The sequence below is a fragment of the Columba livia genome, chromosome 2 (genome assembly GCF_036013475.1).
Source record: "Columba livia isolate bColLiv1 breed racing homer chromosome 2, bColLiv1.pat.W.v2, whole genome shotgun sequence".
Taxonomy (NCBI): domain Eukaryota; kingdom Metazoa; phylum Chordata; class Aves; order Columbiformes; family Columbidae; genus Columba; species Columba livia.
This window is the reverse complement of record NC_088603.1, coordinates 17,718,171-17,740,297: the sequence shown is the minus strand read 5'-3', so window position 1 is coordinate 17,740,297 and position 22,127 is coordinate 17,718,171. Positions and strand designations below refer to the sequence as shown.

The following is a 22,127-nucleotide window of genomic DNA, read 5'->3' as shown; positions in this document are numbered from 1 at the left end:
ATGATTGCATATGCTTCAATGTGTTAAATATTTGGGAACATCTGGCGCTTTGTTGTTGTTTGCAATAACCAACTGAAGCAAATATGTGGAAATGACATGACTTCCAAAACTAAATGTATTCATTTTTCTACCTAGGAAATGCATTCATACATATACTTTACAGAATACCTGTACTTGCAAAAAAACTGTGACAAAATTTCCCAAATTCAGAATGTTGGACCCGTGTTTTGAAGGAGGAAGCACAAGTACAAGTAGAAAGCAAAACAAGGAATGAAAGTCTAACAAAAGCGCTCAAGCCTTTCACATTAAAGAAACCCCAATAAATTATTGTGGAAATCAAATTAGAACATTGTTATACAAAGTAACACCACTTGGTCAGATGGGGGAAAGAGGAAAAAAAATCCCCAAATCAACTTTTCTAAAGTTAATCAAAGGGATTTAATTCATTTATTCACATAATTAAACTGTTTAACATCACTCTTAATTTTTCAGCCTAACATAGAAAGGCCATTTTGCTGAAAGCAAGCATTGGTAACGCAGTACGTTTCACCACTTTACAGCCAAATCCAGGGTGTTCTTCAGCTGAGTTTCATTTACTAAATCTCACTGACATCAATCATGCTAAACTTGAACTAAAAGTCTACTGCAATGCCTCTGAGCCAAAACGTCCTATCAGTTTAATCAATGCTATTTAAAATACAACTGCGGCAGCACTTTCAAAAATTAGAAAAGTAATTTGGATGCCAAGCATGCATTTAGAGACCCAAATTTCAAAGTGCCTTAAGGTAATGCAATAATAAAGGATCATAACACACGTATAGCATTAGGAGAATAGAAGTGTCTTTCTACTTACGTGGCACCGTTACCCCGTAATGCTGAGTGTCACTGATCAGCAATTTTCGTTTAAGTTCATTCAGTCCAACCCCCACAGGACCTGCAAGAAAAAAATTGTGCTGTTTCCCAACAGCCAGTTCTATCTAGTCTTCAGGTCTAAGCACTCTCTGAGGTAAGTCTACATAGCACATAGCTATAATATATACTGGCTTTTAATCAGAGTCATTTGGAAACACCCATGGTTCCAGTCTCTCTCAGAACATCCAGTGCTGACAAATTTCAGTGGATGTAGTTGGCAGTTACTCTGCTCTGACATTACTAGAGGAAAAATCAGTGAAAGAGTTGACAGCACAGCTAACTTTTCTACAGCAGCTCCCCTCAACATGCACTTACCTCCATCCTCAGCCCTACTCCAGACCCCTGCACCCTAACCTGCAGCTTCCCAGCTGAAAAAATGGTTTGGCTCCTCATTTTGCCAGCACATCCCCAACTCGTGGACTGGAGGACCCCAGCTGGCATGCAGCAAGTTCCTCCACACAGTCCCTCCACACACTCCACACGCCACCCCGGCCTTTTCCTTGCTCCCTGCAGCTGCCCCATCCCCTGTCAGATCATTGTTCCCATCATGTCCCCGCACCCGGGAGCACCCTGCTCGTCCCAGCCCGGCGATGGCAGGAACACCGCTGGGCTCTGGCCGGCTGTGCTGTCACCATCCACCTTTCGACTGGGCCAGGGTGGCATCGCACAGGGAGAGGAAGGAAGGGCAACGCTTGCCAGGTCACAACCCGCTTGGGATGTTTGGGTTTCTGTCTTGGTTGTTGATTTTCTTTTAAACTATGCTCGTCTCCTGCCTGCTGTATGAACTGGTCCAAAGCAAATGTTTCCTTCTTCACACAGCTGCCAAAGAGAGACCACTCTTGGAAAGAGGGTGGCAGGAAGAAACAAAGACGGCACGGAATTTTTTCGACCCGTCTCCTCCACCTCCACTTAAGTACTGCTGTCCTAGAAGCTACTGAGCAGGCATTCCTCTTGGCTTTCGGGTTGTGCCCAACTCTTAGTGACTTGCTAGTGGTGCTTCAGGTCTCAGTGAGGACACTTTGTCCTGTGAGGTCTCAAAGGCTCCATGGGCGATCGCTGCCCTCCATGCAGGGCTCCAGCCTGCCTGGCCCCTTTGTGGTGGGGCCACGGTGACAGGGGTGTGAAGGGAGCTCAGCTCTGCGTGCTCATACCTTTCTGATGGGCATTGGCTTCGCTTCCACAGAGCCAGGTCAACAGCAGAACAACACAGTGAGTCATTGGAACCATATCCCAAATAATACAAGGATAATATGGTGGTTGTAAGAAGAATTCCTGCTCTTCTAGTAAAAGTGACACATTTATGTGTGGAGGGCCTCTTAAGAGAGACATTTTATACATTAGAAATACAAAACCTAAAAAACATTATAATGAACTAGTGATATATTAGTTAATTACCAGTAAGAGTCAAAAAGCAAAGATGGATGGTTCAGCACCTTCAGGTGCCCATTTGTAAAACTCACTATCTGCCCTGTCTCAAGTTAGAAACACAAAATGATGAAAAACAAATGCTTCCTACTTCCCTACCATCCCCAGACTATGGTCTCTCTGTAAAACCTTAGAGATTCTGCATTTCTGATTTTTATATGTTTACATAAGTTAAACACACAACTACATTTCAAGTTCCATCTCTGACCTTCCTGTAAATTAATCTATCAGTATGTATAAATGTTTATTTAATATGGTGTACAGCAGCCTCTACTGGTGCATGTCTGCAGAGGAAAGCAATGTGTCATGTAGATAATGGCATTACTTTTGTTCTTATTAAAAAAAAAATATCCTTTTTTAATAGTAAAGCTATTTAAGGCAAATATGGATTTTTATCAGAAATGGAAATAAAATTCTCAATACATCCTAGCAACGTAGAATGAAACAAGTGGAGTTCGAGTAAAAAAAATCATCGTGTTCCTTTCAAGAAAAAGACTTTCCCCATCGAATCTACACAAATATTATTTCCTCTGTCTACATGCTGTCAAATCAACATGCTTTTAGCTCTATTTATATATAAAGAATCCAGGCTTTGCTTCCTGTGACGGATGCCTTGGAAACTTAGATCAAATCTGTTTCCAGACCACAACCTTACTACTACTCTGTCTCCCCTTCCATTTAAAAATAATCTTTAAATTCACCTACTGTATATTGCTCTATTTCAGCACTGTCTTCACAAAACTCTCATAACTTTAACATATGGACGTTGAAGACTGATTCCTAATTAGCAAAACCATCCATTATGATGATTTTTACACTACATCTCCCAAGCATAAGTTACACTTCTCTTCTGACTATTCATTTTGATACAGCAGAGAAAGATGTTGGTTTCTAATAATTATGACTCTGAACATGATTTGAACTCAAGAAGTCAATGAAGCATCAGGATTGAAAAGGACAGTCCAGATTCTTAGGGTAAAATACCAGGCATGTGGGATCTATGACTACAGCATAGATTTGGTTTACTATAAATCACTCCAGGCAGCAATATTTAGAGTTATGGTGACAGATTTAGAGATATTTTATGTTTTTAAAGGAACATTTATGTTGCTTGCTGTTGCATGTTGAGTCATGTAAGCTACGTAATGGTCAACTAATGCACAAATAAGACTGCTGTGCCTATCTCACTTTTTTGAGGGACAATTACAGAATTAAATGACCAATTATTAAAACTTGCAGTAAATTTGGTACCATTCAGACATGTCTGAAAAAAACTGAAAAAATCGTTTGATGTCCATTCAGGTCTCAGAAGGGTTAACCCAACCAGACGTTCTTTTCCCATAGATACATACTGAGCTCCTAGAAGCCTATTTAAAAGAAAAAAGAAAAAAGTGGTCTTTCATGAAAAGATTTTGGGAGTTAGGTGACAACATCCCTGCTGAGATCATAAAGACCCTGTAAATAACATGATATGACAGAGGTTTTGTGGCTCACTTATTCCTGCCCTTATATATATATATATATATATATACACGTATATATATATATACACATATATGTATAATATTCCTTCCCTTTAATGCAATGATTGCACACACATGCCCAACTGTAGTTCAATGAGAGATGCAGCAGGAAAGTAGAACCTAATTTTTTGTGTGTCACAGTAAATTGTAACTAGCAGTGGGAGTGTACTTTGTGATCTGCTGTTCACTGAAGCAGGATCAGCGAGTTCATACTGGCATTCCCATGGGCAAGGCGATAGGCAATATGTTACATCCTATGCATTCATCACTGGACCATGCTGACCTACGCACGCTTTCAACCAGGAAGTTTAATGAAGATCGCAATTCTAGGTCTCTTTTGTCATTGCCCATATGGTTCATGTGAAGTAGTTTGGCCATGGTAGGCCATTTTCCCACACTACCGCTGTAGGTCTATTAAGCATCTGCAAGCCACTACTGAATACATGTTAAAGGTAAGTCAGGCGATGCAGAAACCTAGGAGCCACTTCCATTTCATCCTCCCCTGCTCTGAGACAGACCTCCACACAGCTCCTTCATTATAAACCCCAAAGTGGATTTTTTAAAAAAACATAAGCAATGTAACAATAGAGAACTTCGTCAGCCCCAGATTCCTTTTCTTCACAGTGATGACCAGGACACTGTTGTGGAGCGCACTGACAGCCTAATTCAGAGACAGAGAGACTTTTCTCACTGTGTCACAAACCAATAACTGTTCCTTTGTGGTGACACACCTCTGGTCCTCGCTTCCACCATGGCCCACACAGGACAGATGCATCCTGATGGGTGACCACAGCATCTGAGAGGCTTTGCACGGATCTGGTGATAACCACTGCCCACACATGACTGCATGCATGCTGGGTGACATGCTCATGGTTTATTACTGCTGAGCTTGCTTTATTCTAGCGCTGCCCCTTCAGAAAGCTCTGACTTGGCTGATACTACACCCTGTATAGTATGTGCCACATCCATTCTGACTCTTAGGAAATAAAATTTGTGCTAGTCTGGCCCTCACAGTTACTGAAGCAGAAGCCTTTGTCAGCAGGACTTTTTCCTCATTAACATAAATTAAAATTCTAGTGTCTAAATAATATGTTTTGTATTAAAATATTCTGCCTTTGCCTGATAGGCCTGTAAGGTACCACGCTTAGGATGCAGGCAGTAGATGTGAAGGAAGACTTCAAGGATTTGTTGCCACCCTGGGAACAGTAAGTTACCCAAAGACAACTGGTGACACAATATTGGATAATTTTGTTTTCAGCAGACTCATCACATTCATAACAACTAAAAGCACAGCAGAAGCATCCATATCATTGCTGCTTCAGATGATGTTGTTTTAGCCCCAAGGATAAGCAGGATTTTATTCATGAACCTACATTTGCCGACAAGGTAAATCCTTGACAAACTAATACATCTAGCCGAACCAGAGACTAGTATATATCATGCTACAGGGTGCTAAAAATTACTGTGTGTGCAATTTGCATTCTATAAATTAGACTAGACCAATTTAAAATGAAGCCAAAAGAAATTTCCATTTCAAAGTTGTCGAACTCCCTCCCCCTAAAAAGGGGCAAAACAAAACCTAAGAAAACGCTTCCAACAACAAATTATACATTTAGGTCTAGCATGACACAACAGACATTTAATGCCCCCACCAATCAGAGCCATAAATTAATTATCTGTCCTTTTGTTTCCTGGTACTAATACCTAAATTATATTTGACGGATTATATTGAATGCTGCTACTGGCACACAAAAACCTTTTTAAAATGTGTTTGCTTCTACTATACCTGCATTGCTTAGCTCTGCTAGTTTTTCCACATTTTGCCCAAGACATTTTTATGGTATTGGCCAGACTTAAGCTGCTCTTAATATCCAGAGAAAAACATTAGAATTACTGAAGTCTGCAATAAATTCCTGAACTGCTTTTGTTACTGAAAAAGCACACTTTCTTCATTTGATTTATTACAACAAAAATCAAATGAAATCTCTAGGTATTCCTTAGATCAGGCATATGCAATTTGTTATAAAAAGTCTACTTATCACACTTTCGCACTGCACTCTGTTGATGTAACTGTAAAATCAACCCAACCATGTTATTACTTGTTGTATATAGCCCACAATCTCACAGTGATCACACTAGTAGGTGGCTGAATTTTCGTGCTGGAGAGTGACAAAACTGTTTATTAAAAACTAAATTCAATGTTCCCTTGGATATGAGCAATATAAAACCACAGCAACTCAACAGTTCTAAACAGTCCCTGATAGAGGGTCATATTTCTCTGCTCTGCTGCTTTCAGAATAAGAGGAAACTCTACTAATGAGGCATCAGCCTATTTGCTACTGCAAAAGAAACAATAAGCCACGAGGCATTACCCATTGGTATGAACGGTTTCTCATGACTCCTTGGTACTCCAATGGTTACCTCTGAAAAATTTAAGATAACGTACTTTCTATTTTTTAGGAGAGGGAAGCAATGCGTTTTGATTAGCTAATAAATGTCCTAGGGAAGCCATGGCAGTGACAGATTATAGAGGAACAGAAAGCTGATGACATCTTGAGTGTTCTGCAGCTATGCTTACACCTGTTCTTGGCCTACAGAAGTCCACCTCTCATCCACCTTTCTCTCTACTTGTCTATTTACTTATTCTAACACACTACATGTTTCCTTCTACTTACATATTCTGTCTTTGCTGACCACAGGTACTTATTCTGTTCTTTTTTTCCTCTTTTTTCCACATAGATATGTTGATTGATCTCTAAGAGCAGAATGCCAACCTAATTCTTCTGAGTTTTGGTACAGCTTGACTGCCAGGTTCAGACTAGTAACCATGGTAGCTATATTTTAATCTCAACTCCCTTTGGTTTAGCAAGGCTTCAAACATGACCTCCTAAGCATCCTTATAAACAAGATGGGACATCCTGTCTAGATAGGTGGACGCTTCCAACAATGGATAGATGATCACGTTTATTGGTCTGCATGCTACTGGGTGACTCATTACAAGTGAAATTCCTCAGGTGTCTGTCTATCCTGGGACGTACTCTGTTTCATATCTGTATTTATATCATAATCTGTATTAATAACCTGGAGGAGGACACAGCATCGGCCCTTATCAAGTTTGCAGATGCCAAATCAGGTGATGCAAGTGACTTGCTCAAAGGCAGGGCTTCCATTCAGAGGGACCTTGAATGGTTCTGCGAGCCCAGGCGTGGGCTCGCAGAAGTTTGTGAAATTTGATGAGGACAAATACATTGGACAGACTAAGCCCCACAATGTTCCAGGCTGGGGACTGACTGGCTGGGGAGCAGCCTGGATGAACATGACCAGGGAGTCCTGCTGGGCAGTGGACTAAGCACAAGTTTGCCATGCACGCTGGCAATGAAGATGAACAGCCAGTTGGGCTGTATTAACAGGAGCACAGCCCATAGACCGAGGAAAGTGGTTCTTCACCTTTACTCAGCGCTCATTAGACCCTGCGAGAAATACTCTGTCCACAATAGGCCCTGCACTACAACAAAGATGTTGATAAACTGGAGCAAAGCCAGCAGAGGGCCTCCAATGTGGCTGGGAGCTGAAGCACATGAGCTACAAGGAGAGGCTGAGGGAACTGGGCTTGTCTAGCTTGGAGAAGGGATGCCTTCAGGGGGACCCACCAGCACCTTTCAGATACCTGCTGAGAAGATGGAGGCCACATCCTTACTGAGGTGTGAGGTGGGAAGACAAGAGAAGACATGGTGGGAAGACAGGTTCCCAAAGCTGTCATGAGCAACCTGCTCTGAATTCGCTGTTAATCCTGCTGAGTGGGAGGCTGGACCAGGTGACTTCCTGAGATCCCTTCCAATCGAAATGATTTTGTGGAGAGCATTGTGCTAATCAGCAGTCCCCTGTTTTACCAGGTCAAAAATAAAGAAAGCAACTTACCAACCAAAACTACAAGTCTGTATTTGTCATTAGGTTGTCGTCTATATTTTGCAACTTCTTCATATGTTGGGATATCTGCTGTATCATACTGATCACTCTTCTTGCACTCATACATAGATTTGTTTGTTTTTTTATCTTTTCTGCTAAGACGAAAGCTTCTTCTAAAACCAGCTGCAATAAGAACAGGGTTTTTTCAAAGTAAGAAAATAAGTTTTCTCAAAACATTTGAAAACAGTCTCTTCCAAACATTCAGGGATTGGTGCATGGAATAAAAAATGTACTATATGCTTAATAAGCCTGGTCATTAGAATGTTTCTTCCTGCAGTTTTATACTATATCAGGTGCCTATTTAAGATGCAAAATTAAGATTACCAATAAAATCATAACAGTTGTAAAAACAAGCTGTAAAATATAATTACAACAAGTTAACAGATTTAGATAATTTGAGTCTCTTATACATTAGTATATACACGCAAGGAAATTCACGCAATCTGGACTCTCATAACACACTTAATGCATTTCTATTAAATCACAATGGCACACAGACACCAAATACAACATATGATGGAAATACATCTGGCAGTTGAAAGAGTTAATGAGAATTAACTTCTTGAACAATTTTTTTTGTGCTTAGTTCCATGCTGATAGCATAAAAAAAGTGCACAAAACATTTCCCAAAGATGTTTAAGAGTGAAAACAAACATTGTTAGTTAAATTTCAAACCACTATGAAACATCTTAGACAGTACAGTACCCATATTTGGGATATGTTAGCATCAAATTAAACGTTAATATGCCTATTAAACTTGCATTTACAATTGCATCAACAGTGTCACATCAACAGTGCCTATCAAGAAGACTGGAAATTTCATATAGATTTTAAGTACTCTCAAAGGAGATAATAATAGGCATTTTCAAGCAGAAGAGCACAAAAAAACCTTCTATGCTGTATGTTAAAAACTAATTTACTCCTCTGCTAGTGATTACCTTACAGTTTTCCAAGTAAATCCTTTACATTGAATTATATTAGATTTTACTGTTATCTCTGCGGCACCACTTCTCTTGGGGAAGGAACTACAGCAAGGAATGCAAAGGACTGCAAAACTGATTTAATTTGTGGGGTAGGGGGTGCGGTAATAAAGTAAAACACAAACTACATTTGAAATACTGGAAAAATCCCAACATATTTTTTTTTTCCTCCCAGAATATTTCATAGGACAGTAAACACATGTAAACTTTTGGTGACCCCAGATTTTTCAGCAGTATGTTTTCATAAACTTGTAACAGCACTTCTGTTTAGGTGTTTGAGAAGTAATCATATTACAATATTTTCTTCAAAAGTAGTATCTGGCAAATTCAAGACTCAGTTCTGCAAATATTTAAAACCAGATCTGAAGCTAAATCCTTCAAGGCTTAGTTACAGGCTTAGCATTTTGCACACACACAGTTCCACTTAGCATAAATCTTTGCATAACCTGGATCACAGAGGATGTCAACCACGTTATTTTATGGATGTGAGCCCCTACACCTATGGGAATCTACAACACACTCATAAAAACAAAAAGGGAGGAAAAATTTATTTGAGAATACAGTGATGTCGACCCATTCATATTGAAAATATAAGTAAAATGAAAATTGATGGAAAAGGAGAAGAGTTAACATCCACAGAAAAGGCTGGTGACATTTCAAGAGCTACAGTATGGTCTAGACTGAGAAGGACATGGGCAGGGATAGAAAAGGGACCTAAATATGAGATATGCACACATACTGAAATAAACTGAGTTATGTTATTTTATTATTTAAAAGAAGAGCACCGACACTGAAGTGACAGCAGGCAGAAAAGCCCTGTTGGAGTGCTGATAGCTGTGAATTACACACCCAAGAGAGGGCTGGGGAGAACTTGTCTGCCCCAGGGTGAAGTCCGTCATGACACGAGGATGTTTTCTTGCTACATAACTACACCTAACTGTATAGACACATAGAAAAAAAGGTTAAAAGTAACATCAGCAATACAGACAACTTACAAGTTTCCTGAGGCCTCATCTGAAAGGATCCAGATTAAAAACAAACCAACCAACCAACCAGTTGCCCTAAAAACAAGCTGAAAATTGTTCTCATTTTTTTTTTTTTTTCTGTATAATCATTTTACAGGGAAAGAAAAGACAAAAAGAAAAAACCACAAAGAAAGAAGAATTCTTCACCATTCTCTACTAAATGGTTTACAGAATAAAGAGCTTTGTCATAAAAAAGAGAATCCACATATCAGGAACAGGTAAAGAGTAAGGGTAGTGATCAAACAAAGCTAAAGCCATCATCCCCATTCTAGTTTGGTGTCGACCTCCCAAATACCAAGAGCTCTGTGCCTCTCCGTAGTTGCTCATAGAGCCGTTACCAACAGTCCATTAACCTCAGCTTACATGTCAAAATGCAGAATCCTTAGGAAAAATATTATTTCTGCAAAATCTTCGTATCAATTCAGTGTCTGTTCATAGGTTTTAGTAAGATCATTTGTAACTTGTTCCTCTTTTCTCCATCCGCTTTATTCAGATTTCATTACCAAACTACCTGGTGGTAGGTTATTTAAGAATTTTCATCCTTTCTTCTCTCAAAAGAGGAAAAAAACAGTGTCGTTTTCATGGGGTTTGGTTGTTTGGGCTTTTTTTTTCCACCAAAAAGGATAAAAATCTTTCAGTGCTGTCTTAAGGCTGACTTGTCCCTTGTCACTTTGAGAGGCTGCATGTAAAGCATCACAAAGACTCAGCTGATACGGTTCCACTGCAAACATAGGTCTCCTTGATTAAAACAATTGCTATTTCTATGACTGAAACTCACTGGTAAAATGAAAATAGTAATATATTTCCTGTATTTGTAGAAGGCTCAACAAGTTCACCTAGGACTTAGACTTTACAGAAAAGCTATTATACTAATTAAAAAGAACAGACGAACATGGGAGCCAGAGATAACGAAGTAGACGTCCTGTATGGCTGATTTCTCCACAATGTGCTGGTGAAGAGGCTCTGCAAAACTACTGAATATTAAAAACCTGTGATACGCCAACTGCTTTGTTGCTTTAAGAGTATTGTCACTTTGAAAGTCATTTTAAGTGTTCTTCAAAGCCCAGCTGAATAGCCCTATAGAGAAAGCCAAGAAGGCTTGCTTTAAGTAGCTTTCAAAACCAAGGGAAATGTACAGTACAGACAGAAAGGATGAGACTGTTTCAAATATATCCAAAGTTTTTATGATTCTGCTACTGCATTCCTGGAAACATGACTCTCTGTCTCTCACATCTGCCATTATATATCCCCACATATGTGGCTTAAATTTACTACAACCTTCAGAAGCTATTTTATAAAGAACTGTTAATAAATTTTTTTTATTGAACTCTGCATTTATGGTTGTGTTATAGGTTGGGCAGCTATGACTGTGCAAAAAGATTAAGTTGAACTGCAAAAACATCATGCTTGCTACAAGTAAAACCATTTATGAACAAGCAAAATTATTCTGCTAATGTTTGCATCTTTAAAAGTTTAGGAAAAATGAAAAAAAACTTCATATATTTAAATTAACAATAAAGCATTATTAAATATATAGTGAAAATCACTACAGAAGCAATAAACCAATACTGATATGCCATAGAAAAATACAGTTTATATAAAATGATTAAGCTTAAAAATAAATTCTTATAAAGAACGAAGGGAGAAATAATTGCTTGCCCAGAGTATTTGATAACATAAACCTCAATGAATATGAAAGGAGCTGCAGGCTACACTGTCTGTGGAATATGGATATCAACAGACATTAACCTTAGTTGCCAAGTATGCAGACTATAAAATAAAAAGGGAAAATTCTGTTACTAAAGCAACATAAAATTCTGAACACTGAGAAGCTTGCATCAGCTCAATGGTTTCAGCTACATGATCAGAAGCTTATTGAACACGTAAACCCACGAACTACTGCTGGAATGTAACAGGCTTGGTGAAATAACAGTGCTGGGAAGAAAATATGAAGAACAAATGTTCTCAAACTACAAATGTCTCGAAACTTTATAACACCTCTCAACATGAAATAAAAATCAAAAGCCGCTACTAATAAACCTAATTAAGGCCCAACAACAATCCAAGAGAAACTACTTACATCTCCAAGAAGAAGAATGAAAAAAAACTCAAGCAGAAAAGTGTGATTATTCATTTAATCACTACCAATATGCATTTGGTCATCTCAGAGCAACATCATTACATTTACATGGAGAAATTGACTTGGGCCTCGCATAGAAATCGAAACTATAAACAGGCAATGCATGAATATGTCTCCCCTAAAATAGTTTAAAAGGATGCTGACATACAAATTTGTGCTTATTTAATTATATCATTCTAAAGAAGAAGTGAACAACCATGCTGTGTGATTTTAAATCCAAGTATATATATTTAAGTATAAAGTTAATTTCTCAAATTCAGAGAAATTACACTAACAGGAAACACTATAATTTAAATTCACATATGTTTCATAGATTTCCAAGTAAGGCTCTAGAAAAAGCACTTACATACACTTTTGTTCATTTTTATTCATTAAAACAATTGCTTAAGTGTATGTTTAAATTATGGATAGTCTTCACTGAATTTAGTCTAATTTTACAGAACTTGTAGTGGAAAAATGCTGTTTATGGGTAAATGGATTTGCAAGTACTTTTTGTATTTGTATTACTGACAAAAGCAAGTTTGGTACCGTGGTCATTACCTCGGTTTGAATACAATATTTTTACTAGGTATTTCTGGATTTTTTTCCCCCGCCAAATATTGCAGGTTTTTATACCGAGTATTTCTATTGTTACAGAGGAAGTGCACAAACACAGAGCAGACTTCTTGCTCTGCCTGCTTCTGGACTGATTCCCAGCTTGCACATTTAGACAGGTTAATAAAAATTTAGATTATGTCTGGATTTTTAAGACAAAATTGAGAATAGTAAACAGATGATATTCATCTATATTTACTGTATGTTCATAAAGGTTCAAGTAATGTAACTAGAATTTAAGCTTGGCAAAGGTGCACTCCTAATGTTCTCCCCAGCAATTCCTCAGGAAATGACTGCAGAAACATACAATACTATACTGTGAATTAAATATTAGAATTTGGTGAAAAATCATGAAAATTATCAGAGTCACTTTAGAGGGGAGGGTTCAAATTAACAGCAGTATAACCTTGGACATAAAAGATCTGACCCCATATGGTACAGACATTCTGCTTTCCGAAAGCTGCCTCTGCTGTCTCTCTCCATGACACCTTGTGTGTGTCTCAAGCACATATCCTTTCAGAGAGGGTCAGAATACGTTCACAGAGTATCCTGGTTCATAGATCGAGATGCTAACAAATACAGAGGCTTAAACCCATAAAAAGCCATAAAATCAACTGAAAAGTAATGAACTGATGTTAGAATTGCTGTAGCTCACTTGATTTGATTACACACTATCAAAAGCAGCATGAAACATGACTTAGTCATTTCTGTTTTAGGAAGTAATCAGTGTATCCATAGTTTGAAAACTGTTTCTAGACTTTAGAATAGGAACAATTTACCATGCTTCAACTTACCTCATACTAACTGCCCATATGTGTGAATACGACCTGCTGTGAATTCAAAGTAATACGGGTCAACTCCTCCATCAACAGTTGGGCTAATTCAGACTACCCTGCCCTTGTAACAGCTTACAACGTATCAACAGTTACTCAGGTGTCACTAAAATACCCTGAACTTGGTGTGATACAAGCCCTTCAGTGACAATGTTTTAGGTTTTGTTTTCAGGGTGGTGTATTTAATCAAGACTTTATGTTATAATGATGAAGAAACTTGCCTAGAAATGCTTAGTTACTTAGTAATCAAAGAGTGTTCTTTGCATCTGGGGTAACAGTAGCTCCTTCCATAAGACATCTCCTTCCTAGACGATTGAGCCTTTTTGGAACAGTAGACCAGAATGTTTCACTGAAAGGGCTACAGCACAAAGAAAAGGTGGATTCTGTTTTGCCACCTTCATTCTCAAATAAAGTATCAGCCCACTAAGATCCGATTGCAAAACTGTGATAGTCTGATCTGGAGAATTAATGCAATCTGCATTTGCGGACAGAAAGAAAAGATGGGAGGGTGGGGGGAAGGTCTTTTCTGTTTTAAAGAGAAGATGCAGTTCGTGTGGAATCAAATGCAAAGTATCATTTTCCAAGTATACTTCGGTCTCTCAGTACGATTACAATTCAACATTAATTTAGTTGATTAACTAACCAAGGCAAGAAGCTCATTTCCAGCATGATCAGATGACCCTTAGTTCTGCAAGTACATGATGAAATCATAGCCAATTAAGGTTTTGGAAAGAGGTTAAAGTTCTTTCAATTACATGCTTTCTGTGTTCCTGATGTTGTTTATATACCACATTTAAAAACAGTATAGAGCAATATGAAAACCATCTTTAATATACCGTACTGGCCTAGGATGCTTCAGTGAGCCCAGTGGCCTGGATGTGCTAAAGCCCTTTGACAAGTTTCTTCCCACTCTCGTAGCAGGAGGATGAAAGCCCTGGGAAAAGGGCTGGTTGCCACAAAATCCGCTCCAGCCAGCCGTCAGCTGGCAGGAATTCTGGACAGTTTCAACTAAAATATTTTTACATAGCTTTTAAAATGGCACAAATTAAAAAGCTGAAACATATCATGGAACATTCACCTTTTTTAAATGTTACTTTTGTTTGAAAATTGGAATCTTGAAGCTGAAGCCAAAGGACTCCTTCCCCTCCTGACAATGATACATTGAGCTCAGACTAGCTTTAAAGCTAAATTTAAGCTATTGAGTTATTAGGACTTATTTTATTTTGCAATGTGGAAAAAGAACCAGTGCCTGCAAATCTGCTCTGTATTCTCACTGAATCCTCCCCAAATTATTAGATAGACATATACAAACAAAGTGTAAGCAAAACTTGGATAAAACCTTGAAAGTGTGTCTTTAAAACTTAGTCAAACTTTTCACAACAGAATAACCTTCTTGTTTCATTAAACATATTGCTTACTTAATGCACTTTAAAAGTAAATATTTTTCCCCAATTCATATATATTTTTTATTTTGACTTAAAAACCAAACCAGTATTTTATTAGCTTATGTTAAACCAGATAAAGGCATACACTACATAAATCCTTTATGTCAAATCCAATGAGCCATTTTTGAAACCTTAATATTCATGCTTTTCTCATGCAGAGTAAGGACATTTATATGCAGATTACCCCCAAAAGTAAAGTGGACACAGTAGTTCCAGGGAAAAGAAGCTGAAAGAAAGGAAGAAATTGTCTGTCATAACCAATTGCTCACCTAGGTAGGATCCACTGTTGTGACCAGCACATTCAGCATCTTCTGGACGAAGGGTAAAAGCATACAGAATAAGAGCCAAGAAATAAAGCAGAGTAGTTAGAAGCCCAGCAAAAAACACAGAAGAAATTACTTTTAAAATGACAATTATACAAAGCATAGCATTAAAAAGCCTTCAATAAGCCATTTTCTTAAAAACATAAAACAACATCTATTGTTTTATATTTTAGCTGGAGATTATTCTGGAATTTTGCAGCATGCACAGTGATGTTTTTACCTTTTCAAGCAAAAATTGTGATGACAGCAAACATTCTAAAAAGAATGCTAACACTGTATTATTCACATTTTATCAGTTAATAGAAAATATGATGCCACTTAAAAGAAAGCAAAATGTATTTGATGTAAATCAAGCTTTTTTTGTAAATTATACATTATCAGACTTTAGCTTTAAGTTTTGGCTCACTGGATTAGACAGAAAGGTTTTTGATCAAAAACACGTCCTCTCATTTGATATAAAATAGCTATATATTTTTTCATGCCAGAGGCCCTTTGATCAAAAATACAAGCTACAATTTCTAATGCCTTTATAAACAAAGGCCTCTTAAGTTAAAAAAAAAGTACAAGAGATCAGCTGCTATGACTTTAACATATGCTGCAAGCATCACAGGAACCGGCTGCGCCCAGAGAGAAAACAGCAAAGATGATACAACGTGGATGAACTTTCCGCCAACTCGGAGAAATACTCTGTCAGTACTAATTAGAAATGCAAGACCTCTCATGGCCACGTAATTAAGTCCGAACCATCTCCTTCCATCCCAGCCCACCCAAGTTTTGCTAGTATTATTTTATGATACTACTTTCGTATACATATCTTCCCAAAGATCAAGAGAGAGAAAGCAGTTTAAAACAATAGTTCTAATTACTGATCTTGATGTGAAACAACTATGAATATTCCAGTATTTTTATCTGCTTTAAAAGATGATCCAATGTATTTTGTGGCAATATGAAAACATTATATGTATAACATATCTTAGAAACGTTCGACTATATTCAATTTAATTTTAAACACATGTTCTCTAAATAAAATTACTGGGTTATGCAGGGAAACTTTTGTACATGTACCTTCAATTTCCTCTGAGAAGCACAAAGGAAAAATAGGAAAGGAAATCATTAAACGGAGTGAAAACACAACTTAAGAAAGAAAAGTTAAATTGAAGAAGAAAAATGCACCTACCACACTCAACCGCTTCCTCATCTTAGAACAGCCAAAAAACAAAGTATTATTGTTTAATACTTCATAAATAGGAAAAAATTTAGCTATGTAAGCTACTCTAAAATCCTCTTGATAGTACTTATTATACTGAAGCACAGACCAATATACCAGCACTGTGTTTAACTTACATGTTTAACTACACTCAGTTAGAAAAGAACCTAAAAAGACATTGAAATATTATGTACACTTTACATTTCCTGCATGAGATTTTTTCACTGCTTATTTGTTAGCAATGACCTTAGCCAGTTGTCATGGAAGAGCTCGCTCATATTAAATACAATGTTTGATAATTCCACTTAATCGGTCTGAACCTTGAATTTCTAAGAATCATTACCACAAATGTGATCTCAGTATTTTTCTGCACTTATAGTAACAACTGCTACTGCCCTTGGAGCTGGGTTTTCGAGAGGTTTTTTTTGTATTTTTTGAATGTCTATAGTGGTACCTGAAAAAACACTGAAAGAATTTACATACTCATTTTTCCTCTGACAGTATCCTAATATAATAGGTGCACTTAAGATTTTCTGATTACCTATAGTAAGTTAATAAATTTCTGCCTCCTTGATAGTGGAAAACAAACATTTTTACAATCATTGTTGGCCTTTTACAGAAAAGCAAGATAAATATAATGAATCTTTGTTCACAAAGAAATTATATACTAAGGCCTAGATTTATATAGATATTTTACAATCTACATCTCATTCAAATTTCCTTTGGAATATGGATAAATATGCCTAAAATACAAATATTTCAAAGAGTTTCCATGAAGTATGTCTTTCCTCAGAATGTGAAGAAATTATTCAAGAGATATTTTACAATCTTTCACATGTAACTGATGTACCAAACAAAGTTGAGGTCAAAACCCTCCTGCCTGACTACATGGAAGAGCTTCTCCCATTTCATGTTATGAATTGGATACAAGAGTCTCTTCTGCCAGGGGAAGAATAGTGTTTTGCAGAATCCTTTCTTGGTATTTTTTTTTCCTGAGGATTTATGTTTTAAAAGAATAGTTTGGAAGACTTCTCTGAAGCCTGTTTGAAGGTTATTTCCATATTCAAGGTGACTGTAGAGTTTTTGTAGGCTGGAAAGTCCTCTAAGGTGAGCACTGCTTGATTGACCACATCTGGTGCCTTAGAAGAGTACCAACGGTTTTGTGAGTTGAGAGCAAAATTGCTGGATCCTCTTCCCTTGGCTGACCTTAAAAGCTCCCAGTTCTTGAAGCGATAAATGTCCCAAAGCTGGACTCAGAATGGCAGGTTGGCTTACAGGTACTATTTCTTTCTCCTTCGTGCTAAGAGACCTCTTACACTTCCTGATATGTATGACAAGTTTTTCTATATTTCCATGGCTTTTAATAGGCTGCAATGTATTCCCTGAAAAGAAGTCACTAATGCTCAAAGCCAGTTCACATCAATACATCTAAAAAGTCTCCTGAATTCCACAAAGTTATTTGATTTAACTAGTGGTTGTGCATTTCAAAGTATTCTGTTTGGTATTTTATCACTGGAAACAGAGAAGCCCTAATTTAGGAACATGAAAGACTGGACCAGGAGAAAAAGAGGTCTCTATGTACAGACAGGTTTACACTCACTCAACCTGACCTTTGGAGACCCGCAAGAGTGGAGATGGTGGAGCTACAGCAGCAGGGCTGAGAACATCTGGAGGGAATGCAGGCTTCTGGGCTACCCCTGCTAGGGAAGGGAATGGTCTTGTCCATCCATGGTATACATTAAAGACATTAGGATTCCCAAGTGCACCAGCTGATGTCAGAGAGCACAAGCCAAAACACAGAGTGAAGGAGTTCTGAATTTTCTATTGAAAAATTTTCCTTCTTATTACTGCTCTTGGCTTTCTTGGGCTGCTCCATGGTTGAACATAAGAGTCTATAATGAAAAGATCCAGGAAATCAATGGGTCTTCACAGCTTCATGCAGCTACAAAATAGTCATCAACATGTAGCTCCCAATTTGAACTTTACCAGGAATTTTACCAGGGCTACTGCCTGTCCTCAGTAAAGGCATAGATTATTTGCCAGGGAACTTTCATAGAATCATAGAATAGTTTGGGTTGGAAGGGACCTTCAGAGGTCATCTAGTCTAACCCCCTGTCATGAGCAGGGACATCTTCAACTAGATCAGGCTGCTCAGGGCCCCAGCCTGCCTGGCCTTGAATGTCTCCAGGGATGGGGCATCTACCACCTCTCTGGGCAACCTGGGCCAGTGCCTCACCAGCTCATTGTAAAAAGTTTCTTCCTCAAGTCTATCCTGAACCTCCGCTCTTTTAGTTTAAAACCATTATCCCTTGTGTCATAACACCCTAGAGTTTTGAAGTTTGGAGACACTAACAACTGGGGTAGATCTTCTGAGGCCAATCTAGTTTCACTAAATTGAAGCAGGACGAGAAAGGAAATAAAGGTGTTCATCTGAAAAGAACAAATTAGAGACTAAAGGTGGACAGAGACTAAAGAGGAGGAAATCTGATGGGAAGCAGGAAAATAAAAGCAGTGACAAAATGGAAAAAAAAAGGTAACACAGAACAAATAAAACACTGAGAAAAGAAGAAATAATATCAATCAAATGCAGTGTGATAAGAAGGGAGAGGAAGTTATAAAGAAAACAGTCACGGAACAAGCTCAAGAAACAACAACGAAGCGTAACCAAGATATAAATGGGAAAAAAAGAAATAGGAAACACAAGTGCAATGGAAGTTTAAGAAGCAGGTGTTTTTATTCATTTTAGAAAGACTTCAAAGTAGTCAGTATGCTATACTATAACAATGCAAAACAGTATTACATACACTGTATTTTTTGTATGTATTTTAATAGAAATATACTCAGGTTTGGTTTGGGGGGCCTCACCTAAATTATGTTACTTATGAAGCTCAAGACCAGTGCCACTCTGGGAGCTTCCTCAACTCTTTGGAACAGCCCAGCACCAGATTAATTTTTTTAAATTTTTGCTAACTGTCTTTCAACAGTTTTCACCAAAGGATCTTTCTTACATGTTTCTCAGTCTAAAATTAGATCCAGCGGCTCTGTTCTAGTTTTTTATCACAAGGAAGTTACATTATCGCTTAAATTCTATTTCACTCTAGTAAACAAGAAACTGTGAGGTACGATGATCTGCATTACAGTGAATATATTAAACACTCCTCTCCTGATCTTTTAGTGACAGCCCCACACAGCAATTGACATTTATACTGTTTTGCAGTTTTTTATCCTATGATTTTGTAGATTGAACTATACATATACATTCATGTTATAGAAGATTTACAGTGATCTAAGTTAATCCTCTCATAACATCATCAGATAACAGTAGGTCTAGCAAGATAATCTGGAAAATGAAGAAGGATAGTCTTGCAGTGAAGGACAGAGCAAGAGTTTATGAGATCCATTTCCACTTCTGTCTCATGTGACCTTGACTCAAATGTCATCCAGCTTCAGGTTTCCTTAGTTTCTCTGTAGTAGCAAGAAGTTAATATTTGTAAAGACAGGAGACTTCTGAACAGAGATGCTAATGTGCTAATTTAACTCTATGGATCTAGTTTATTTTTTGTTCTTACTCATAACGACCTGCAGGTGGGCAATCAAGTTTTAAATATGAACACAGAAAAATACTGAGAAGAAAGGCAGAGTTAAGATCGTGCAGCAATTACAACATGGCAAAAGAGTCCTACTCTACATTTATCCTAAATGTTTGCTCTTCAAATACAAGTGGAACAAAGCATCCATTCTTTTAGCCTGTTTAAATTCTTTTGTTGGCAGAACATGATCTTCAATTCACAAGACACTCATCTATGGATAAACTGGGTTACATCTTGGTTGAATGAACAACATTTGGCTGCAGTTAAAGATTTCCTCTTGCTCATACAATGCCAATCACATACGGTAAATCAAAATGGAAAGTAAAATGGGGTTTAAGACCTAGAAAAACTATACGATGATGGCTTTGCCACAGTAAGTATCTACATTTAGCATTAAATATACAGAACTAATGTATTTTCAATGAAAAGACATCCGTGAACAGCTCTGTCATATATGCTACATACATATACATAATTATATATAACTATACACACAGGGTATGAATATACACATAAGCATATGCATGCATGACACAAGTTAACAGAAGTTACAGGCTACACTAGTATAAAATATAAAGTTACCAGCAATTTTCATACCAGAGACAACACATAAGAATAAACACAGTAACCGCTATGGAAGCAAAACCATGCTGAAGGCATATCGTGTCTTGGCCAATTATTGTAGTTTATAATAAGTTCAGAACAGTAAGTTATTTGGTTGTTAGTCAAAGAAATTTACTTTCTTCCTCAAAACAATAGGTGAGCAGTGTTTTATCTACAAGTCAAAGTAAGCTACAGATGCAAGAATGAGCATGTTTGTTGGCAGTGACTATTACAGTCAGAGTAGCAGTCTTTGTATTCAAGCTAACAGGCTGGGAACTATTAAACCTGTGCTGAGTCTCATGTCACTCCTAATTAGGTGGGATGCAGTGACAGGAGAACTCACAGAGCCAATTCCAGCTGCAAAGTTGTGCCCAAGCTAAGCTGACCTCCTAAAGCCAGGAGTGCTGCCCAGGGTTACTGAGGAACAGCAGGTGAGCAGGGTTCAGACACAGCGAGGCTGGTCGCAGGCAGCCAGGCACAGCACTCCTGCACGCCCCCCTGCACCCCCGAGCGAGGGACACCGCACACCACCGTCCCACCACACGGAGGGTTAGTCCTGCTCACACCCTCTCATGCATCTCTGTTCCTTTACTTGCATTCTATTTTCCTATTTTCTTTTCCATGCCGCTTTTTCTTATGATTTTTTCCCTAGTATAATTTTTCCATAGTATTAATGCACGAGCAACGCTGTTTTTTGCCGAAACGTTATTACTGTTAAGTATTAAAAACAATGCTGAAAAGGCTTGAGAGGTTTGGTATCCCTCCATCGTCTCTGCACTAACTCAGAGCCTGGGAAGTAACAACATCCATCTCCTCAGCAGGTCTGCACATGTAGCCACTACCTCTCTCATGCTTTTAAAAATTACCAAATCTTAACAGTGAACTCATTGAGGTTTTCTACCAGTAACAAAAACCCAAAACAGGACAGAGTTTATATCAGTAATTTTTCCATTCACAATTTCAAAATCTTTAACAAAACAAATACGTTAGTGTTTGATTTAAAAGGAATCAAGAAACAACTGAACTATAGTGCAAATACTGACTAAAGTAATGATCTTGCATAATACTGTTAATTGTGCTAATTTAATAATTTCAAAGCCCATCTTCTGTGGGGTTTTGCCTAATGGGGCTTATGGGCAGCTTTTGCCCATCTGTTCTTTCACTGCCCTCGTTGCAATACTTTCTCCTTTTCTTCATCCTCAATATGAAATTTCTCTTCCCTGCTTTTCCCTTTATTTCTTTATTCCTTCTTTTTCTGGGTCTTCCTCTCAATGTAAAATCATCTCTTGTCAATGTAGGTTCCATATATATTATCAATTTCCTGCCACCTTACACCCAGATACCATCAAACTATGCACCCTCTCCACCTGCAAATGAAGAAGCGTGATTTCACTTACCTTTCAATATTTAATGTATACTGTTTTGTCCCTTCCTCCAGTGTCCACATGTTAAATATTTTTCACTTTGACTGGTGCAATGTGAGAAACAATCTCTGATCTCTTTCAAGAAAATAGCTAAATTCTTGGAGAGGTGTACGTATCTTCCACAAAGCTAAAGTATT

General features: G+C 37.9%; 1 protein-coding gene across 13 annotated transcripts in view; it reads right to left on the bottom strand.

The window, feature by feature from the left end:
- MPP7 (MAGUK p55 scaffold protein 7) overlaps window positions 1–22,127 on the bottom strand; it is a 149,649-nt gene that overhangs the window by 8,397 nt on the left and 119,125 nt on the right. For 6 of the 13 annotated variants that reach the window (XM_065050661.1, XM_065050662.1, XM_065050660.1 and 3 more), the window contains 5 exons: window positions 16,344–16,364; window positions 16,232–16,243; window positions 15,113–15,154; window positions 7,779–7,949; window positions 854–934 (listed from right to left, as the gene is read on the bottom strand). In XM_065050661.1, coding sequence (XP_064906733.1) covers window positions 854–934; window positions 7,779–7,949; window positions 15,113–15,154; window positions 16,232–16,243; window positions 16,344–16,364 — 327 coding nt within the window. The remainder of the gene's footprint in view (window positions 1–853; window positions 935–7,778; window positions 7,950–15,112; window positions 15,155–16,231; window positions 16,244–16,343; window positions 16,365–22,127) is intronic. The other 7 variants (XM_065050668.1, XM_065050667.1, XM_065050669.1 and 4 more) reach the window with 2 other exon arrangements.